General features: G+C 50.7%; 1 protein-coding gene across 2 annotated transcripts; it reads right to left on the reverse strand.

Annotated features, from left to right (window-relative positions):
* TRIB3 (tribbles pseudokinase 3) lies at window positions 1–13,080 on the reverse strand. 2 transcript variants are annotated; one of them, XM_065921775.1, is made up of 5 exons: window positions 12,894–13,080; window positions 11,058–11,258; window positions 8,639–8,929; window positions 4,644–4,936; window positions 1–2,642 (listed from the first exon to the last, which is right to left on the reverse strand). In XM_065921775.1, exons 2-5 carry the CDS (start codon window positions 11,193–11,195, stop codon window positions 2,153–2,155), a joined length of 1,212 nt encoding a protein of 403 aa, XP_065777847.1. In that variant the 5' UTR covers window positions 11,196–11,258; window positions 12,894–13,080; the 3' UTR covers window positions 1–2,152. The 2 variants fall into 2 exon arrangements, with proteins under 2 accessions (XP_065777847.1, XP_065777848.1); XM_065921776.1 differs by lacking the exon at window positions 11,058–11,258.
* Window positions 13,081–16,569: the final 3,489 nt, after the last annotated feature.

Genomic DNA, 16,569 nt, shown 5'->3' on the forward strand with positions numbered 1-16,569 from the left:
TTAAAACAATCATCATTTTATTTAGCCCATGATCCTGTGGGTCAGTTGGGGAAATTTTCTGGTCTGGGTCAACCTAACTGAACTCTGCATTTTCAGTCAGCTGGAGGGTCAACTGATGGCTGGGCAGTCTACAGTAGCCTCCCTCACCTGTCTGCAATTAGCAGGCTATTGAGGGAGCTTCCGCAGTTCTCTTCCTCTGCACTTTTTCCCACTCCTCCTCACTCTCAGAATTTGATTTTATGCAGATATCTTTCCCCCACCATCCCAACTCCCTATATGTAGCATGAGCCTCAGGGAAACTGCTGGAGAATTGACATGATAATTAACATAACTGTATTTCCCTTGCTGGTGATTGGTCAGGAGAAGGCACATGGCCCAGGTCTGGCCAATGAGGAATGTGGGCAAATCTGTTCAGAGTGCTCCTAGGAGAGCTTTCCTCATCCCATGGAAAAGTTATAGAGAGAAACACCTAACTCTGATTGAGGACTTGTTATGCCAGGCACTGTTAATTCTAAGTGCTTTAAATAAAATAACCCATTCAACTTTCTTGGATTAGGTACTATTATCTCTCATTTTGCAGATGAAGTCTCTGCGGTATAGAGTGGTTAAGAAACTTGCCAAGGGTCGAACAGCTAGTGAGTGTTGGAGCCAGGATTTAATCCCAGGCAGCCTGACTCCAGAGTAATGAGTTTTCAGGTACCACCCTCCTCCTTCCTCTGGTCATGGGTCTGTCTTAGGTGACACCACAGATGGTTGTAGCCATTGTGCCAGCAGTTACCTGGGACAACGGAGCCAAGACAGAATGAACGTAGGGAGCCAGGGTCCTTCCTAACAGCTCCGTGGTGGTTAGTCATCAAGTCGTGTCTGACTCTTGTGACCCCATGGACTACAGCCCACCAGGCTCCTCTTTCCATGGAATTTTCCAGGCAAGAGTACTGGAGTAGGTTGCCATTTCCTTCTCCAGGGGATCTTCCTGACCCAGGAATCAAACCCAGTTCTCCTGTATTGCAGGCAGATTCTTTACTGACTGAGCCAGATGAATAAATGAGCCCTGAAGCCTATCCCCTCTCTGCCTGTTGACTTCCTGGTTTGTCTCCTTCTTACTTTCCACTTCGACTCAAGATTTCAGTGACTTGCAGTCAAACAGTACCCTGAGACATCGGAACATCCAGAAAGAACAGAGTAAATGAGAGAAGACCTACTGGGTCTCCTATTCTCACAAACCACTCAGAGATTGAGACACAAGGCCTCTGACCTTTCACCCTGAGGCTGGTTTCAGAGGCATGGAAAACTCAGAAGAGATGGGGAGGAGAAGATGGATGAAATATCCAAGAGAGATGACAGCATTTCATAATTCCTTTATGAGCCGCAAGATAAAAAATACACACTCATGGCATCTAAACCCATATTGTTAATGTAGGGCCCTGGACCCGAGACTTTCCAGGAGGCCAGGGGACAGAACTTGCCTGATCTTGGTGCTTGGTCCATGGAGGTGGACAGGCCTGGACCCTCACTCCAAACTACTCTTTCAGTAAGATGAGGACCAGCCTCATGGTTTGCACTCCTGATCTTCCAGCCCAAATCCTTGGCTCAAGCCTGGATGGAGAAGCCCTTGGCCAAGAGGACAGAGCTGCTGGGAGCACAATTCCCAGCCTGGTCTGGGCTCTAGGGTCCTGAATCATAGGGGAGAGACCTGGAGCCTTTGGCACAGGTTTGCTTCCATTCCCCTGAAAAGGCATGAGATACAAAGGCAGCTGGGTTGTTTGTGACAGGGACTGTCCCACGTCAGAGGTGCCTGGGCATCAATCAGCATGAGTGGATGCCAGCCCCTGCACTGTGGGTGCTCAGTGTAGACACTGACTCATGGGCATGGAAAGTATTGTCCGCTCTGAGCAGGACTTTGTCTCTGTCGTTCACTGCTGTGTGCCCAGCATCCGGAACAGGGCTTGGCAGAGGGAGCTCCTGAGAAGGACTCGGTGGGCACGAGCTCGTCTGCACAGGTGTGTGTGTCCAGCATGCTCTGCACACACCTCCTCCTCTCTTCCTCCCAGAAGGCACTTACGGTTTGGCTCAGCTCAAACAGGCAGAAGAGAGCTTAGAGATACCCCAGACTCAACCCGCTGTCTGCAGCTGAGAGTCCAGTCAGGTGACATCAGCCATAGAGACCCACATCTCTTTCTCCCTCCTCCTCTGTTCCCTCCAGCCCCGGCCCTTCGGGGACCACCTGGTCAGCCTCACAGTGGCGGGACCGAGGTGGGGCTGCAGGGATGGCATTCTCCCGCAGCCAAGGGTGCAGCAGGATACCCGAGGCCGTGAGCCGCTCAGTTGGTTCCCTCCGGAGGAGACAGCGGACCAGGCAGCGGGCGGGGGCCGAGAGGCCCTCAGGCAGGGCAAAGGCGCCACGGCGGATCTTGCCAAAGAGCAGGGCAGGCTCTGAGTCCTGGAATGGGTAGTGGCCGGCCAGCATGGTAAAGAGTGCCACACCCAGGCTCCAGACATCTGCCGCCTTGCCTGAGTAGGATGCCCGGGAACTGAGGATCTCGGGCCCCACGTAGGCTGGGCACGCGTGCTTGTCCCACAGGGAGTCGTCAGGCCCAGTCAGCACACAGGCATCTTCCAGGTTCTCCAGCACCAGTTTCGTCCTACACAGGCAGAGAGACAGGGAGTCAGCTAGTGGGACCCCCTCTTCTACCACCCCACACTGTCACCCTGCATGGCACCCATTTTCCCAGTACCAGCTGACATTTGCCAGACATGAGTCAGTCCTGTGAGGCTGCTTGGCTGATCCCATTTTACAGATGAAGAAGTCTAGGCTCAGAGAGGTTTATTCATTTCTCAAGGTCACACAGCAATTAAATCAGAACTAAGACTCTCAGAGGAACACATTTTTCCAAATGTCTCTGGGGTCAAATTCAGGTTCTACTTGTTAACTTGCAATTTGGCCTTGAGCGATGGCTTCACCTGCCTGAACCTTGACTTGGGGGGAAGTGGGGCTGTGCTGAGGGGCTGAGGGCATTAAAACTCTCTGAAGCCAGATGCAATCTTGGGGTCTAGGCAGAAAGCAAAATGAGAAACAGGAAGTGGGGACTGTGCCAACTGTCTCAGCACAAACCTACAGTTAATATTTGGGAGTGTCCACAGCGTACCTCGCCCTGAACTATCTATCACACCTCATTTCACCCTCATACAGCCTGTAAGGAAGATGCCATTTTGCAGCCAGGGGAGCAGGACTGAGACGGAACCTTGGTTCTCTCCTGCCCAGGGCCAGTGCTATAAACTGCTCATATGGTTCCCAGGGTGCCTCCATGGTACCCCTTTTCCACAAAATAACCCAGAAATCATTTTTTTTTCCAGAAATCATATTTTAAAGAAAAACAAAACAGGTTTTAAAAAGTTAGCAACCAATTTCAATTAAAAACACAAACGAATGTGACCCATATTGGTGTATGGCGGAAACCAACACCATATTGTAATTATCCCTCAACTAAAAATAAAGAAAGAAAGAAAAAAGAAAACAAGCAAAAAACAAAACAAAACAAAAAACCTCACAAATGAACAGGCATGTGGTGCAAAGAAAAAAGAAGTGTGTGGACCACCCTGAGCAACTTCTGCTTTAAATAACTCCCACAGAGTGCTCTAGATTAATAGTAAGGATAGCATTGCCATTGCTACCAATCTTATTCCTGTGGCACTACTTCCTGGGTGCCAGTCTGAAAATGCTGACCAGTCCTGTCAATCACTGCACTGGGGGTGGGTGGAGACGTTAGCATTATTGGCCCATTTTATAGATAAGGAAGTCAAGGTTCAGGCAGATGAAGCCATTGCTCAAGGCCAAACTACAGGTTAAAGAAGTAGAGCCAGAATTTGACCCCAGGATGATTCCATTTTCTATCATTTACTGATGGTGCTTCTCAAACTATTGCCTTGAAAAGGGAAGAAGCACTTTGCTCACTTCCGGGAGGTCTGAGGGTGTTGTACTCACCCTGAGCTTGAAATTATTTGAAAAGCTTAAAAATCATTATAAAATTTACATTCTACTTCTTACTTAAAGCATGGTCATTGTAGTATAAAAGTTAAAAGGAAATACCAGCTTTAAAAGGAAAAACCACCTTCAGGGACTTCCCTGGTGGTCTAGTGGCTAAGACTCCATGCTCCCAATGCAGGGGGCCCAGAGTTCAACCCCTGATCAGGGAACTAGATCGCACATGTTGCAACTAAGACTTGGTGCAGCCAGATAAATAAAAAATTTTTAAAAAAGAAAAGAAAACCACCCTTAGGCAAATATCATAAGAGTAACTGGTAAAATTAGTGGGTAAAAGTTTGAGCAGAAACAGGATATTCACACATAAAGCCTTAAAAACCCTCAAGGTTTTAATGACAAATTAATGACAAAGAATTACCCAAGGTACACAAAGGGTAAATTAGGAGCCTTCCAGTGGACAACTTGGGAAGCCCCTGTAACCAAAGACAGGTTAACATCACAGCAGTTCCCTTCAGCAGCCTGAATCTCCTGATAGAACCGGCTGAGAAGGCCCCATGGCTTCTGTGGTATTCTTGCCAAAAAAATGCATCACTTCAATCTAAGCGTGACCAGAGCATCCATCAAGGCCACACCGAGGGGCCTCCTCGGCGGCCACACTCACCTCTCCCGGTCGGTGAAGACGAAGCGCCGTAGCTTGAGGTCGCGGAGGACCAGCCCATGCTGGTGGCAGTGCGCTACGGCGGTGGCCATCTGGCGGAAGAGCGCGGCGGCCTCGGGCTCCGGGAGGCGACGCCGGCGGCGCACCAGGCTGTGCATGTCCCCATGTGGCCGCGGGAAGAAGGCGTAGAGGTGCTGCGTCCCCGCCAGGACCTCCACCGGCCGGGCCACGTGGCCGTGATGGGGCAGCCTCCAGTAGGGCTCCAGCACCGCCAGGCTCTCGCAGGCCGGGTACACCTGTGGGCAGAGCGTGGTGTGACCGTGGGTGGGGACTCCGGGGGGCAGGTGGCAGGGGCAGGCAGCAGGGGCCGGCCATGCAGCAGGTCACAGCCAATCCTTTAGGCACTGTTGTGCCCAGCGCTTCCACTGCATGTCACTCAATACTGACCAAGCTGAGGGCTGGCGACCAGCAAGGCGCACAGCTGGGATTTAAATCCCTGTTCTCCATCATCTGTGCTCTTAGCTATCAGCTCATGTGCTCTTAAACTTGAGATACTTCAAAAATATCAGGTAACCAGAACAAACGCAACTAAATCAAGAGGAATCCGGAAGAGTAGACAGTACAGAAGTAACCTTATGGTTGTCATCACCCATCATGGCTACCATTCTCTAGCATTCACTGCCCACCCACCCTTTCCTTCATTCCACAAGCAGGCATTGAATGCCCACCTGTGCCAGCCACTGGGACTATAACTTGACCGACATCCATGGTCCCTGCCCTCCTGGTGCTCACAGTCCAATACATGAGACAGTTTTACTGAATACTTACTTAGAAAACTAAATAATACTTAAAAAACTAAATACTTACAAATTCTGATGACCATTGCAAAGGAATGCTGGAATAAAAAATATTTTGGCAGGAGACACCTGTTTTAGAAAGTATAGTCCAGAAGGGACTCTGAGGAAGTGACCTGAATGATTGAGATGCCCAAGGAGTAAGCTTTCCAGGTGGGAGGCACAGGCAGCGCAAAGGCCCTGAGGTAGGAAAGAAACTGCGCTGCTCTAGAAACCCAGCCAAAGCTCAGTATGGCTGGAATGGGAGGGAAGGTGGGGCCTGTGGTGAGTGTGGTAAGGCTGTAGGGAAAGATGCTAGGGGTTTATGGACATTAGATGGAAGCCATTCCATAGTCCTGAAAGAATTTTCAGAGGATGGTGACTTGGAAGCCACATGGCTCATCACTGGCAGAGCAGTCTATGCACTTTGGTTTATCTGCCTTTAAACCCTTTGCTTGTAAAAAAATAAAAGTAAAAAAATAAACCCTTTGCTTGTCATTTTGTCTAGGACATATAGCCAATAAAATAAATAAAGCATATACACATTTAATCCATGAAAAGATGTAAGTACATGTCTTAAAGCAATTGGGGTTGCTCGGAGGAAACAATCCACAAACGGAGACTTTTTTTAAAAGTCAGGGCAAGCGCATCCCTGCCTCTGAGCATTTACACTTGCTTTTCCTGCAGCCTGAGCATTCTTCTCTAGATACCCACAGGGCTGGCTCCCTCAGTTCAAGACACTGAATAGTGTCACCTCCTCCGAGGTGGACTTCCCACCTAAGATCACCTGTACCTCCTCCCCTGCCCGTTCCTCTGTCTCCCAGCTCCTAGTTTTTCTCCATAGCAGTTAGATCACCTGATATATATGTTACTATTCACCTGCAGCATGAACTGTGCAGACACAGCTTGGTCCACTTTTTAGTTATAGTGTGGTGCGTACTGCATGATGCACGGAGTATACAAGTGCTCACTGAGAGTTTGTTGAATTAATGAATAAGGTGATAGTCTAGAAAGACGGGATGTTGATCTTTCTACATGTCGAATAGCAGGTCAGTCCCACAGTCCCTACACGCTGGGTGTAGGGACAGGCACTCCCAGTAGATTGCCCTAAATGTTCCTGAATATCTGGGGTCATGTGAAATCACGGGGCTTCTGACTCCAGCTTGCCATGGTCATTCCTTTCAGTATGGACTTCCCTCCCTACAGGGACCAGAAAAAACCTGTAATGCTGCAGGAAGGGGAGCCAGAGTTCAAAGGTTCCCTAGAACACCTGGGGTAGACCTAGGAACCTGCATCAAGCAGCCAGAGCCCAGGTAAAGCTGGTGTCTGATGTCCAGATGTGGCCCCGCCCACTGCACCCCCATGAGCAGGAACTGGAGCCACTGCTGCTGCTTTCCCCTCATCCCCCTGCCAGCTGGATGGAGGCTTCATTCCCCCTGGCTCTCTGTGCCTTCCCAAGGGGACCCAGCTCCCTTCTACCCTTCCCTGTGTACCTGGGTCTCCCCTATCCTCCTTACCTCTGCCCACCAGAGCAAACCTGCCCTGCTTGTATCTGAACCACCTGTCCTAGCATGGGGTCCAAGGCTCTGGGTTCAACCTGCTTTGGCCCAATTTCAGCTCTGACACCTCCTGGCTTTGTGAGGTGGCAAGTAACCCCAGGGCTTCCTGGGTGGCTCAGTCAGTAAAGAACCTGCCTGCAATGCAGGAGACCTGGGTTTGATCCCTGGGTTGGGAAGATACCCTGTGGGAGGGAATGGCTACCCGCTCCAGTATTCTTGCCTGGAGAATTCCACGGACAGAGGAGCCTGGTGAGTTATAGTCTAAGAGGTCGCAAAAAGTCAGACACAACTGAGTGACTAACATGTTCACTTTCGAGTAACCACAGCTTTCTGAGCCTCAGAACCTGTCCTCTCTCTATAGAATGGGCCCAATAATAGTAACTACCTCATAGATTGTGTGAACATTAGAAAGGATGCAAAAAAAAAAAAAAATAGAAAGGATGCAGACGGCACGATCAATATAGTACCTTGTCCACAGTAGATACCTATGATTATGCTTTCTCAGGGCCTTCCCTGGTGGCTCAGTGGTAAAGAATCTGCCTGCCAGTGCAGGAGATGCAGGTTTGACCCCTGGGTTGGGAAGATCCCCTGGAGAAGGAAATGGCAACCCACTCCAATATTCTTTCCTGGGAAATCCCATGGACAGAGGAGACTGGCAGGCTACAGCCCATGGGGTTGCAAAAGAATCGGACGTGACTTAGCAACTAAACAACAACAACAAATGCTTTCTCATCTCTGTCCTTGTGGGCTGAGACCTGGCAGTGTCCTATAGGGGTCACGTGTCTCTGCCTATCACCTGAATTCTGTCAAGAACTCTGATTTGTGTCAGGAACGCTGGACCTTGTCCTAGGATCCAGGTCTGATGCCATGTGGCTTCATGCATGGCCCTTCTCTCATGACCTCAGTTTTTCCATCTATAAAACGGTCACGAGTAGGCCCAGTGACCTTCACGGTCCCAGGAGTTCTAATATCTACCATATCTCATCCTTCCCTGGTACAAATACCTTCAGTGTCTCCCCACAGCCTAGAGGGGCTTCTTCCTAATGCTTTCACAATCCACGGCTGCTAGCTCTCATCTGCCAGCCCTGTCTGCATCCCTTTCCCACTCTGGTCATGATGAAGTCCTTTTCATTCTCTGAAGTACCTTGTTCACTCCTCTTGGCCTCTGACAGCTGTTTCCCCTTCTTGGAACCCCCTCCTCCCACTTCTCCCTGGCTGAATCCTCCTCAGCCTTTTCTGACTCTGCCTTCTAATATAATAGAGATTTCTTTGTGCACTCCTGGCCCCTAAGCCTCACCCCAGCAATCACACTATACACTATGTACATATACACTATGTATATGTATATACACACATATATATATACACACATATATATATATACACTATTTATCACACTATACAGCCTAAGCTCTGTATTCCCCCAGGGCTGGGACCATCTGGTTTACCTTTCTGGTTTCAGCTCGGCCTAGGTATTCACTGGCTGCTTCCCCAGTAAACACAGAACTAAATTAACATAAGGGCCCCTCAGCCCTGGCAATTCTTTGGAGCCAGAGCCTTTCCAAGCCCCAGTGATGCTCATGGAGATGGCCTCTGGGACACGTACCTTGCAGATGTACTCCGTGCCTGTGGGACAGTGCAGGGCGCGATAGGTACGGCTCCCCTCCTCGGGTTCCAGGAGAACATAGGGTCCAAGCCTGGAGGCAGTGGTCACATCGGGAGTATGAACAGGAGCAGGCGGTGGGTTCAGCGTCAGCGGGCAGGAGGGTAGCCTGGGCTGGGGCCCACTTCGAGCTTGTTTCTGGCTGGGACACTCAGTGTCTAGGTCATCATCCAGCTCCAACCGCTTCTTCCTGGAGGGGGCATTTGCTGGAACAGCCAGAGGGCTGGCTCGCATCTAGAAAGAAGGGGAGAAAGGCACTGAAGTCAGGCTACTTGATGGCTCCTCTCTGCCTCTGCTGGTGGGAGGCTACACTGGCACAGCCTTTATGAAGGGTGACTTGGCAATGTGTATTAAATGAACAAATGCATATACTCTTGACTCAGTGTCCCTCTTCTGAGAATTTATCTTCCAAATAAAACGCTCACCAAAAAAATTAAATACGTGAAAGGCTGCTCATCAGCGTCTTGTGTCTAATGGCAAAAAGTAGGAAACTCTCCCAAATATTGAGCAGTTGGGAAGTTGGTCAAACCATCATGATATAGCCACACAGTGGAATACTATACAGCTCTGAAAAATGATCAAGAACTCTCTATATATTGATGTACAATGGTGTAAGTACAAAGTTATTCCTACAGTCCATATGACAGAATCAATTAAACATCCATTGTTAGGACTGGTTAAATACATTATATTTCACCATATGTAAAATAGTTGTAGCCATTTAAGAGACTGAGGAAATCCTTTATGTGCTAATTGGAAAAGTCTCCAGACTGAACTGTTAAGTGAAAAAAAAAAGTACAGAGGACAGATGGACTTGATGGTTGGTGAGAAAAGGAAGAAAGACTTTGTACTGTATCTGTTGAGTGCTGTCCCACAGGCAGTTATTACCTCTGAAAGGGAGGGAAGAATGGGAGAAGGGAGAGGAGGAGAAAGGATGATGAAGGATGATGCATGAATGATGTATATACTGAATGTACATATGAATGGATGTTTCTGGAATGACTAAACATATTGTCAAGTGAACAGAGCTAGCTGCTGAAAAATATATATGAAATGATCTCATTTATTTAAAAAATCCTACAAGTGTGTAATATGATATGTGTGAAAGTGAAAGTGTTAGTAGCTTAGTTATGTCTGACTCTTTGTGACCGCATGGACTGTAGCCCTCTAAGCTCCTCTGTCCATAGAATTCTCCAGGCAATAATACTGGAGTGGATAGCCATTCCCTTCTCCAGGGGATCTTCCTAACCCAGGGTTTAATCTGGGTCTCCTGCATTGCACTGTTTCTTTACCATCTGAGCCATCAGAGAAGCCCTATTTGTATACACAGGTGTGTAAATGCACAGGAAAAGGTCAAGAAGGACCCAGGCTAGATTGGCCACAGCAGCTTCTGGCCTTCTGGGAGACTCCAGGAGTGGAAGGGACTTAGTAGGGAGGCAAGGGAATGTTCAATTTCAGTATTTTAAAATAAAGATTCTACATTTACTTAGTGCTTGGGAACTTCAAAACGGATGGAGTTTATTCCTTCTTTCAAATGTGAACTTTGTCTGCAGTCAACTGATGGCCTAAGAGCTACCAGAATCACAGGATCTACGTGCGGAATTAGTCCACCAGCCAGCTCAGTTTTACCATCAGGTGAGCATGAGGCAGGGAGGCAAGGTCGCTGGAAGCCCCAGATTCACTTACTCAACTGCGGAGGAAGCACCTCTCCCCGCCCTGCCCCCACACAGCTGTGTCCCTGTGTGTGTGTGTGTGTGTGTGTGTGTGTGTGTGTGTGTGTGTGTGTGTGTGTGTGTGGTGCGTGGAGGAGAGGGCGATGGCATGAAAGGTTCTCTCCTGGACCTGTCTGCCCACCCATCCAGGCTCCACCTCTCCCCGCCCTGCCCCCACACAGCTGTGTCCCTGTGTGTGTGTGTGTGTGTGTGTGTGTGTGTGTGTGTGTGTGTGTGTGTGTGTGTGTGTGTGTGTGTGGTGCGTGGAGGAGAGGGCGATGGCATGAAAGGTTCTCTCCTGGACCTGTCTGCCCACCCATCCAGGCTCCACCTCTCCCCGCCCTGCCCCCACACAGCTGTGTCCCTGTGTGTGTGTGTGTGTGTGTGTGTGTGTGTGTGTGTGTGTGTGTGTGTGTGTGTGTGTGTGTGTGTGTGTGTGTGTGTGTGGTGCGTGGAGGAGAGGGCGATGGCATGAAAGGTTCTCTCCTGGACCTGTCTGCCCACCCATCCAGGCTCCAGGGGAGGAACAAGGAGCCCAGGTATGAGGTGTTAGAGAGGACAATGGACTGCAGCCAGGTAAAGACCTTCCCAACAGTCCCAGGCAGGATTAGAGGGAACATCACTCAGACAGTTCTCAGGCTTATGCCCACCTCTCCAGTCGTGCTGCTCCCAAATGCATGGGCTGCCTTGGGAGGGAGGGAGCCACCATCTTGAACGAAAAGCCGTAATCCCGTTTTGGTGAGAATGCAGTAGGGAGTCACTGTCATCATACATTCCCTGGATCTCATCCTGTCTCTGACCCCTCCTGGCTGGATAGCCTAGGCAAGTTCTTCAGACTTTCTGTACCTCATCTGTAAAGTGGAAACAGGATGCAAAGCCCATAGGATTTTGTGATGATGAAATGAAAATACAAATAAATTAACACGGCCCTGTTGCAGGGTAGGTGTCAGGAAATGGTCACTACCATTGGCTCATTACTATTATTATTCACAGCTGAAGATGCTGAAGTGCTACCTTTGGGAGTCTCAGAAACTTCCCCAGGGATGAGGCTAGGATAACACTCTTTACTGCGCTGGTTATTCCAAGAGTAAAGCAAGATGATCCCTGGGTATGTAGATGCCTTGTGTCCCGCAAAGCGAGACTCCCTGGAGTGACTCTCCCATGGCTACATCAGTACCCCAGGCTGCTCTAGCCTTATCCAGGGCTCAGAGTCTGGTCCTGCTTGGGATGAGCTCCACTGGACAGATGGGGTAACTGAGTTTATAGATGAATACAGGAATTTGCAGGCCACAGGGCAAGATTAGAATCTCTGAAGTAGGATGGAGGCAGACCCTAGTCTCTACCTCTTGCCGGTCCCTGTCCCTCCCAGGGGAATAGGGTGGGTCACACCCAACACACATGTTCACATAACCCAGGGCAGGAAGGTGTACACGCGCCCCTCCCAAACACAGTCGTCCAAACCGGCCCCCATGGCACACGGGCAAGGCAGAGAGGGGCATCCGTGTCCTTAAGTGACACACACCTGGCCCTCCACCCGCAAGGGTGCAGGCACACGCACGAGAGCTCTCCCAACTATACTCACGACTGCAGGACGGATACCAACCAGGCCACACGTCCAGTCTGTACCCCCCACCCCCACCCCAAGCTCCCACCGAGAAGGCAGTGGGCGGACTCGCCCCACCCTCAGCAGCTGGGCTCCTCCCGTGGGAGCGGAAGCGGCGGGGCGGCAGGAGTACCGCTCGGTCCCCGCCCCCGACCCCCGGCAGAAGGTTGAGCGGAAACCGAGGGGCTGCTAGAGGACTGGGAGGGGACCGGCAAAGGGAAGGAGGCTGGGGCCTGGGGCTGAGATAAGCGGCCTTGCCCGCACACCCCAGAATCAACAGGTACAACACACACCATTGGCAGAAACAGAATACGCGCGCATCCTACAGCTGGCGAACCGGTGGTCATCAGGCCCCGCACATCTGTGCGCGCGCGCAGCGTCCAGGCCGCCCTTGACCCCGCACCCGCCCCGCCCACTGGCCCCCCAGTGGGTCCCGGCACGGCCAGTACCTGCCGCCCAGTGCCCAGGCCTCCGCACGGTCCTCGGACATACGGCCCCACCCGGAACACACCGGCCCACGCGGACTCCAGCAAATCCTCACGAACACATCTCACAGGCACCCGGGACCACCTGACTCCCAGGGACCCCACACACCTCCCCGCACCCAGCCACACACCTCTCCGGACCCGCCCCACGCTCAGACAGACTCGGACGGCGCACACCCTCCTCCCCCGGACACGCCTCCCCGCCCAGCGGGGATCCACCGTCCCGCAGCCCGATCGGCCACACTCGGCGACACCGCGCCCTGCGGAGCCGCGTCACCCAGCGGGAACACGCAGCCAACATCGCTCCCCGGACGGCGGGCTTCCTTAAAAGTTGTGTGTGTCACTCGCTGCAACTTCAGCCTCCCCGCCTGCCCGCCCCTCCCGCCCCCACCGAGTACCTTGCCCTAGCACGCGGCGGGGTCCTGGCGCAGAAAGAGCTCAGGGTCGCCTGGCACTCCTCGGTGGCCCGCGCTGCTCCGCCGCCGCCGAGCTCGGCTCCGGGTGCGGCTCTGGCCTCGGTCCCCAGCGGCCGGACGTGTGCGGAGCCGCCGCCGCTTCCGCTGCGAGTGTCTCGGGAGCGCGGAGAGCAGGGCTCCAGCTCCGGCCCGGGTGATGTAAACCTGAGTTAATCAGCCACCGCCTGATGCCCTCAGGCCTGGGATTGCACCATTTCCCCCCGCCCTGAGCCCCGCCCCCCCCGCTCCCCTCCCCCTTCCCCTCCCCCCGCTCCCCTCCCCCTTCCCCTCCCCCTCCGCCCCCGAGCCCGTCACCTCCAAGCGCGCCCCGCCCCTCCCATGCGAACAGCTGGCTGTCCCGGGAACCCTCCCTCTGGCCCTTAGGGGTGTTTTGCCTCCACCCCCGACCCCTCCCGCACAGCGGTCGAAGATTGAAAGCGATGCCAGAGGCTGGCTCTCCCGATCACCTTGGAAAAAGTATTTTGCTTTTCTGAGTCTCAGTTTTCCCATCTGTGAAATGGAAGGAAGAACACCCATTCTCAGGATGGGTGGAGGAGAAAAAAACAAACCCTAACAGTTCCCTGGGTACTCCCCTGGTAATAAAGCACTCTCCCACCAGTGCTTTATTGAACGATTAGGAGAACCCTGGGCCGGCAGGAAGCTCCATTCTCCCCATTCTACTAAGGGGCAGCCTGAGGCCCAGCTATGAGAAAATAACCCAGGAGCTTTGCAAAGATCAGACTTAGGGACTGACTCCAGGCTCAACAGAACCATTGTGGTGCCCTGGAGAGGCCTGGGGTCCAGTGGGCTTCACAGCACTCACTTGATGCAGGCAGTGTAGCCTGGAAATTAGGAGGAAGTGCCCTGGAATTTGATGTTTTCAAACTGTGGTGTTGAAGAAGACTCTTGAGAGTCCCTTGGACTGCAAAGAGATCAAACCAGTCCCTCCTAAAGGAAATCAACCCTGAATATTCATTGGAAGGTCAGATGCTGAAGCTCCAATACTTTCGCCACCTGGTGTGAAGAGCCAACTCATTGGAAAAGACCCTAATGCTGGGTAAGATTGAGGACAGGAGGAGAAGGGGACAACAGAGGATGAGGTGGTTGGATGGCACCACCGATTCAATGGACATGAGTTGGAGCAAACTCTGGGAGATGGTGAAGGACAGGGAAGCCTGGCATACTGTAGTCCGTGGGGTCTCAAAGAGTCAGATACACCTGAGCGACTGAACAGCAGCAAAACCCTGAAACCAGTCTGCGTAAGTGTACCCAGACCCTAACTCTGCCAAACCCACTGTCCTACATCAGGAAGTGGATTAAATAAGTCAACACATGTCAAATGCTTTGCACTCTGTGGCACATAATACTGCTGCGGCTGTTCAGTCGCTAAGTCGTGTCTGACTCTTTTGCTATTCCAGGGACCGTAGCCCACCAGGCTCCTCTGTCCATGGGATTTCCCTGGCCAAGAATACTGGAATGGGTTGCCAGTTTCTTCTCCAGGGGATCTTCCTGACCCAGGGATCAAACCTGTGTCTCCTGCATTGCAGGCAGATTCTTTACCACCGAATCGTAGAAGCTCAATAAACAAAGTGGGAGATGGTAGAGGCTTAGAGAGGAATGGTACCTATAATAGGACTTGCACCACAGGCTGGGAAGCCCGGGTGCCACTTGCTGTTTGGTGAAGCATCCCTATGCAGCCCCAGAGAGTCCAGTCCCCTTAAGGCCATGATGTCTGAATTCACCAGTGTCAAAAAAATAACTCCTGCAGGCAGAGGTTGATGGGAGGCAGTTGGAGTCACCTTAGTTTCCCTGGTTGCAGAACTCCAGGGACCAGCTCACCTGTGTCTCATAGTCTTCAGGGCACAGCAGGGGAGTGTCCCCAGATCTCATTTAACCCTGGAGACTCCCAAACCTGGGAGGAATGAATGAACTCATTTTCTGCACCAGGACTTAGACTCCTATGGACACACCCACAGCTGTAGAGGACAAGGAAAGATTGGCATGTTGTTTTCCCAGCACCTCTCTGAAACCAAACTGTGGCTGGGTTTGCTTATACAGTTCTAACTTTGTTTCATGCTGTGTTACACCCTGATCCAAGTGCTGGGAACTCAGCAGTGACAAGACCAACTCATCCCTGCCCTCACTGATCTTTTAAATCAGTGGAGGAGACAGACATCTCTCAGGAAAATAAAATCAATAATCCAGGATCATTTAAAATAGATTATGCATCATGTGTTTTCTTAAATAAATAGCATAGATTTATTCTCTATCAGATAAGAATGAGAGGTGGCTATTTTTATTAAGACTTATCAGGAAGGTGAGGAGAAGGCAAAGGCACCCCACTCCAGTACTCTTGCCTGGAAAATCCCATGGATGGAGGAGCCTGGTGGGCTGCAGTCCTTGGGGTCGCTAAGAGTCGGACATGACTGAGCGACCTCACTTCCACTTTTCACTTTCATGCATTGGAGAAGGAAATGGCAACCCACTCCAGTGTTCTTGCCTGGAGAATCCCAGGGACGGGGGAGCCTTGTGGGCTGCCCTCTATGGGGTTGCACAGAGTTGGACACGACTGAAGTGACTTAGCAGCAGCATCAGGAAGGTGATGTTTAAACTAAGATCTTAAAAAAGAGGGGGAGTGGAAACATGTGAGAAGAGACAGAGGAAAAAGTATGTGTAATGGCCCTGGGGCACTTACAGAGCTGTGAAATGGGCAATGTCACTTCTAGTCTATAGATGAGTCAAGACCACCCAGCTTATTATAAGAGGCAGATTTGAAATTTGAATCTGGGGCAACTGACTCCAGTGCCCACAATGTCCAGGGACATGTCACAATCTTTGCAACCTGGCAGCCTCCTCTAAGACTTGTGGTATGGTCACTGAAATTGTACCTTGGGCATGGACCCCAGGCCTGGGGACCTTATCACATTAGGTCAAATTCTCCAGACCAGGACTTTTCAGTAGAACACAGCATGAACCTAATATATAGTTTCAAATTAGGGGTATCAAATCCCAATTCTCTAGACCAGGACTTTTCAATAGAACACAGCATGAACCTAATATATAGTTTCAAATTTTCTAATTATGTATTAAAGAATAAAAAGAAGCAGGTGAAAATAATTTTAATAATATAGTCTATTTATCCTGTAGCTTATGATCATTTCAACAGATGGTAAAAAATTATTAATGAGATAACCTAATTTTTTTTTCAAATGTCTTCATCAGTAATGTCTTCAAAAACTTCCCGGATGGCTCAGTGGTAAAGAATCCGCCTGCCAATGCAAGGGACAGATGTCCGATCCCCGGTGTGGGAAGATTCCACATGCCGAGGAGCAGCTAAGCCCATGCATCACAACTACTGAACCTGCAAGCCTAGAGCCAGTGCTTCGCAGCAAGAGAAACCATAGCAGTGAGAAGTCGGCACCGCGATGAAGAGTAGCCCCTCGCTCGCCACAACCAGAGAAAGCCTGTGTACAGCAACAAAGACCCAGCACACCCAAAAACAAATAAATTTTAAAAATCTGGCGTATATTTTACACTTAATTTGGATACAAATCAACATGGAAGCTAAACTGTCAGTGACTAAAGTAAAATTGTCAGTGGTTATAGTAAGTTAAAGTAT

The sequence above is a fragment of the Muntiacus reevesi genome, chromosome 2 (genome assembly GCF_963930625.1).
Source record: "Muntiacus reevesi chromosome 2, mMunRee1.1, whole genome shotgun sequence".
Lineage (NCBI taxonomy): Eukaryota > Metazoa > Chordata > Mammalia > Artiodactyla > Cervidae > Muntiacus > Muntiacus reevesi.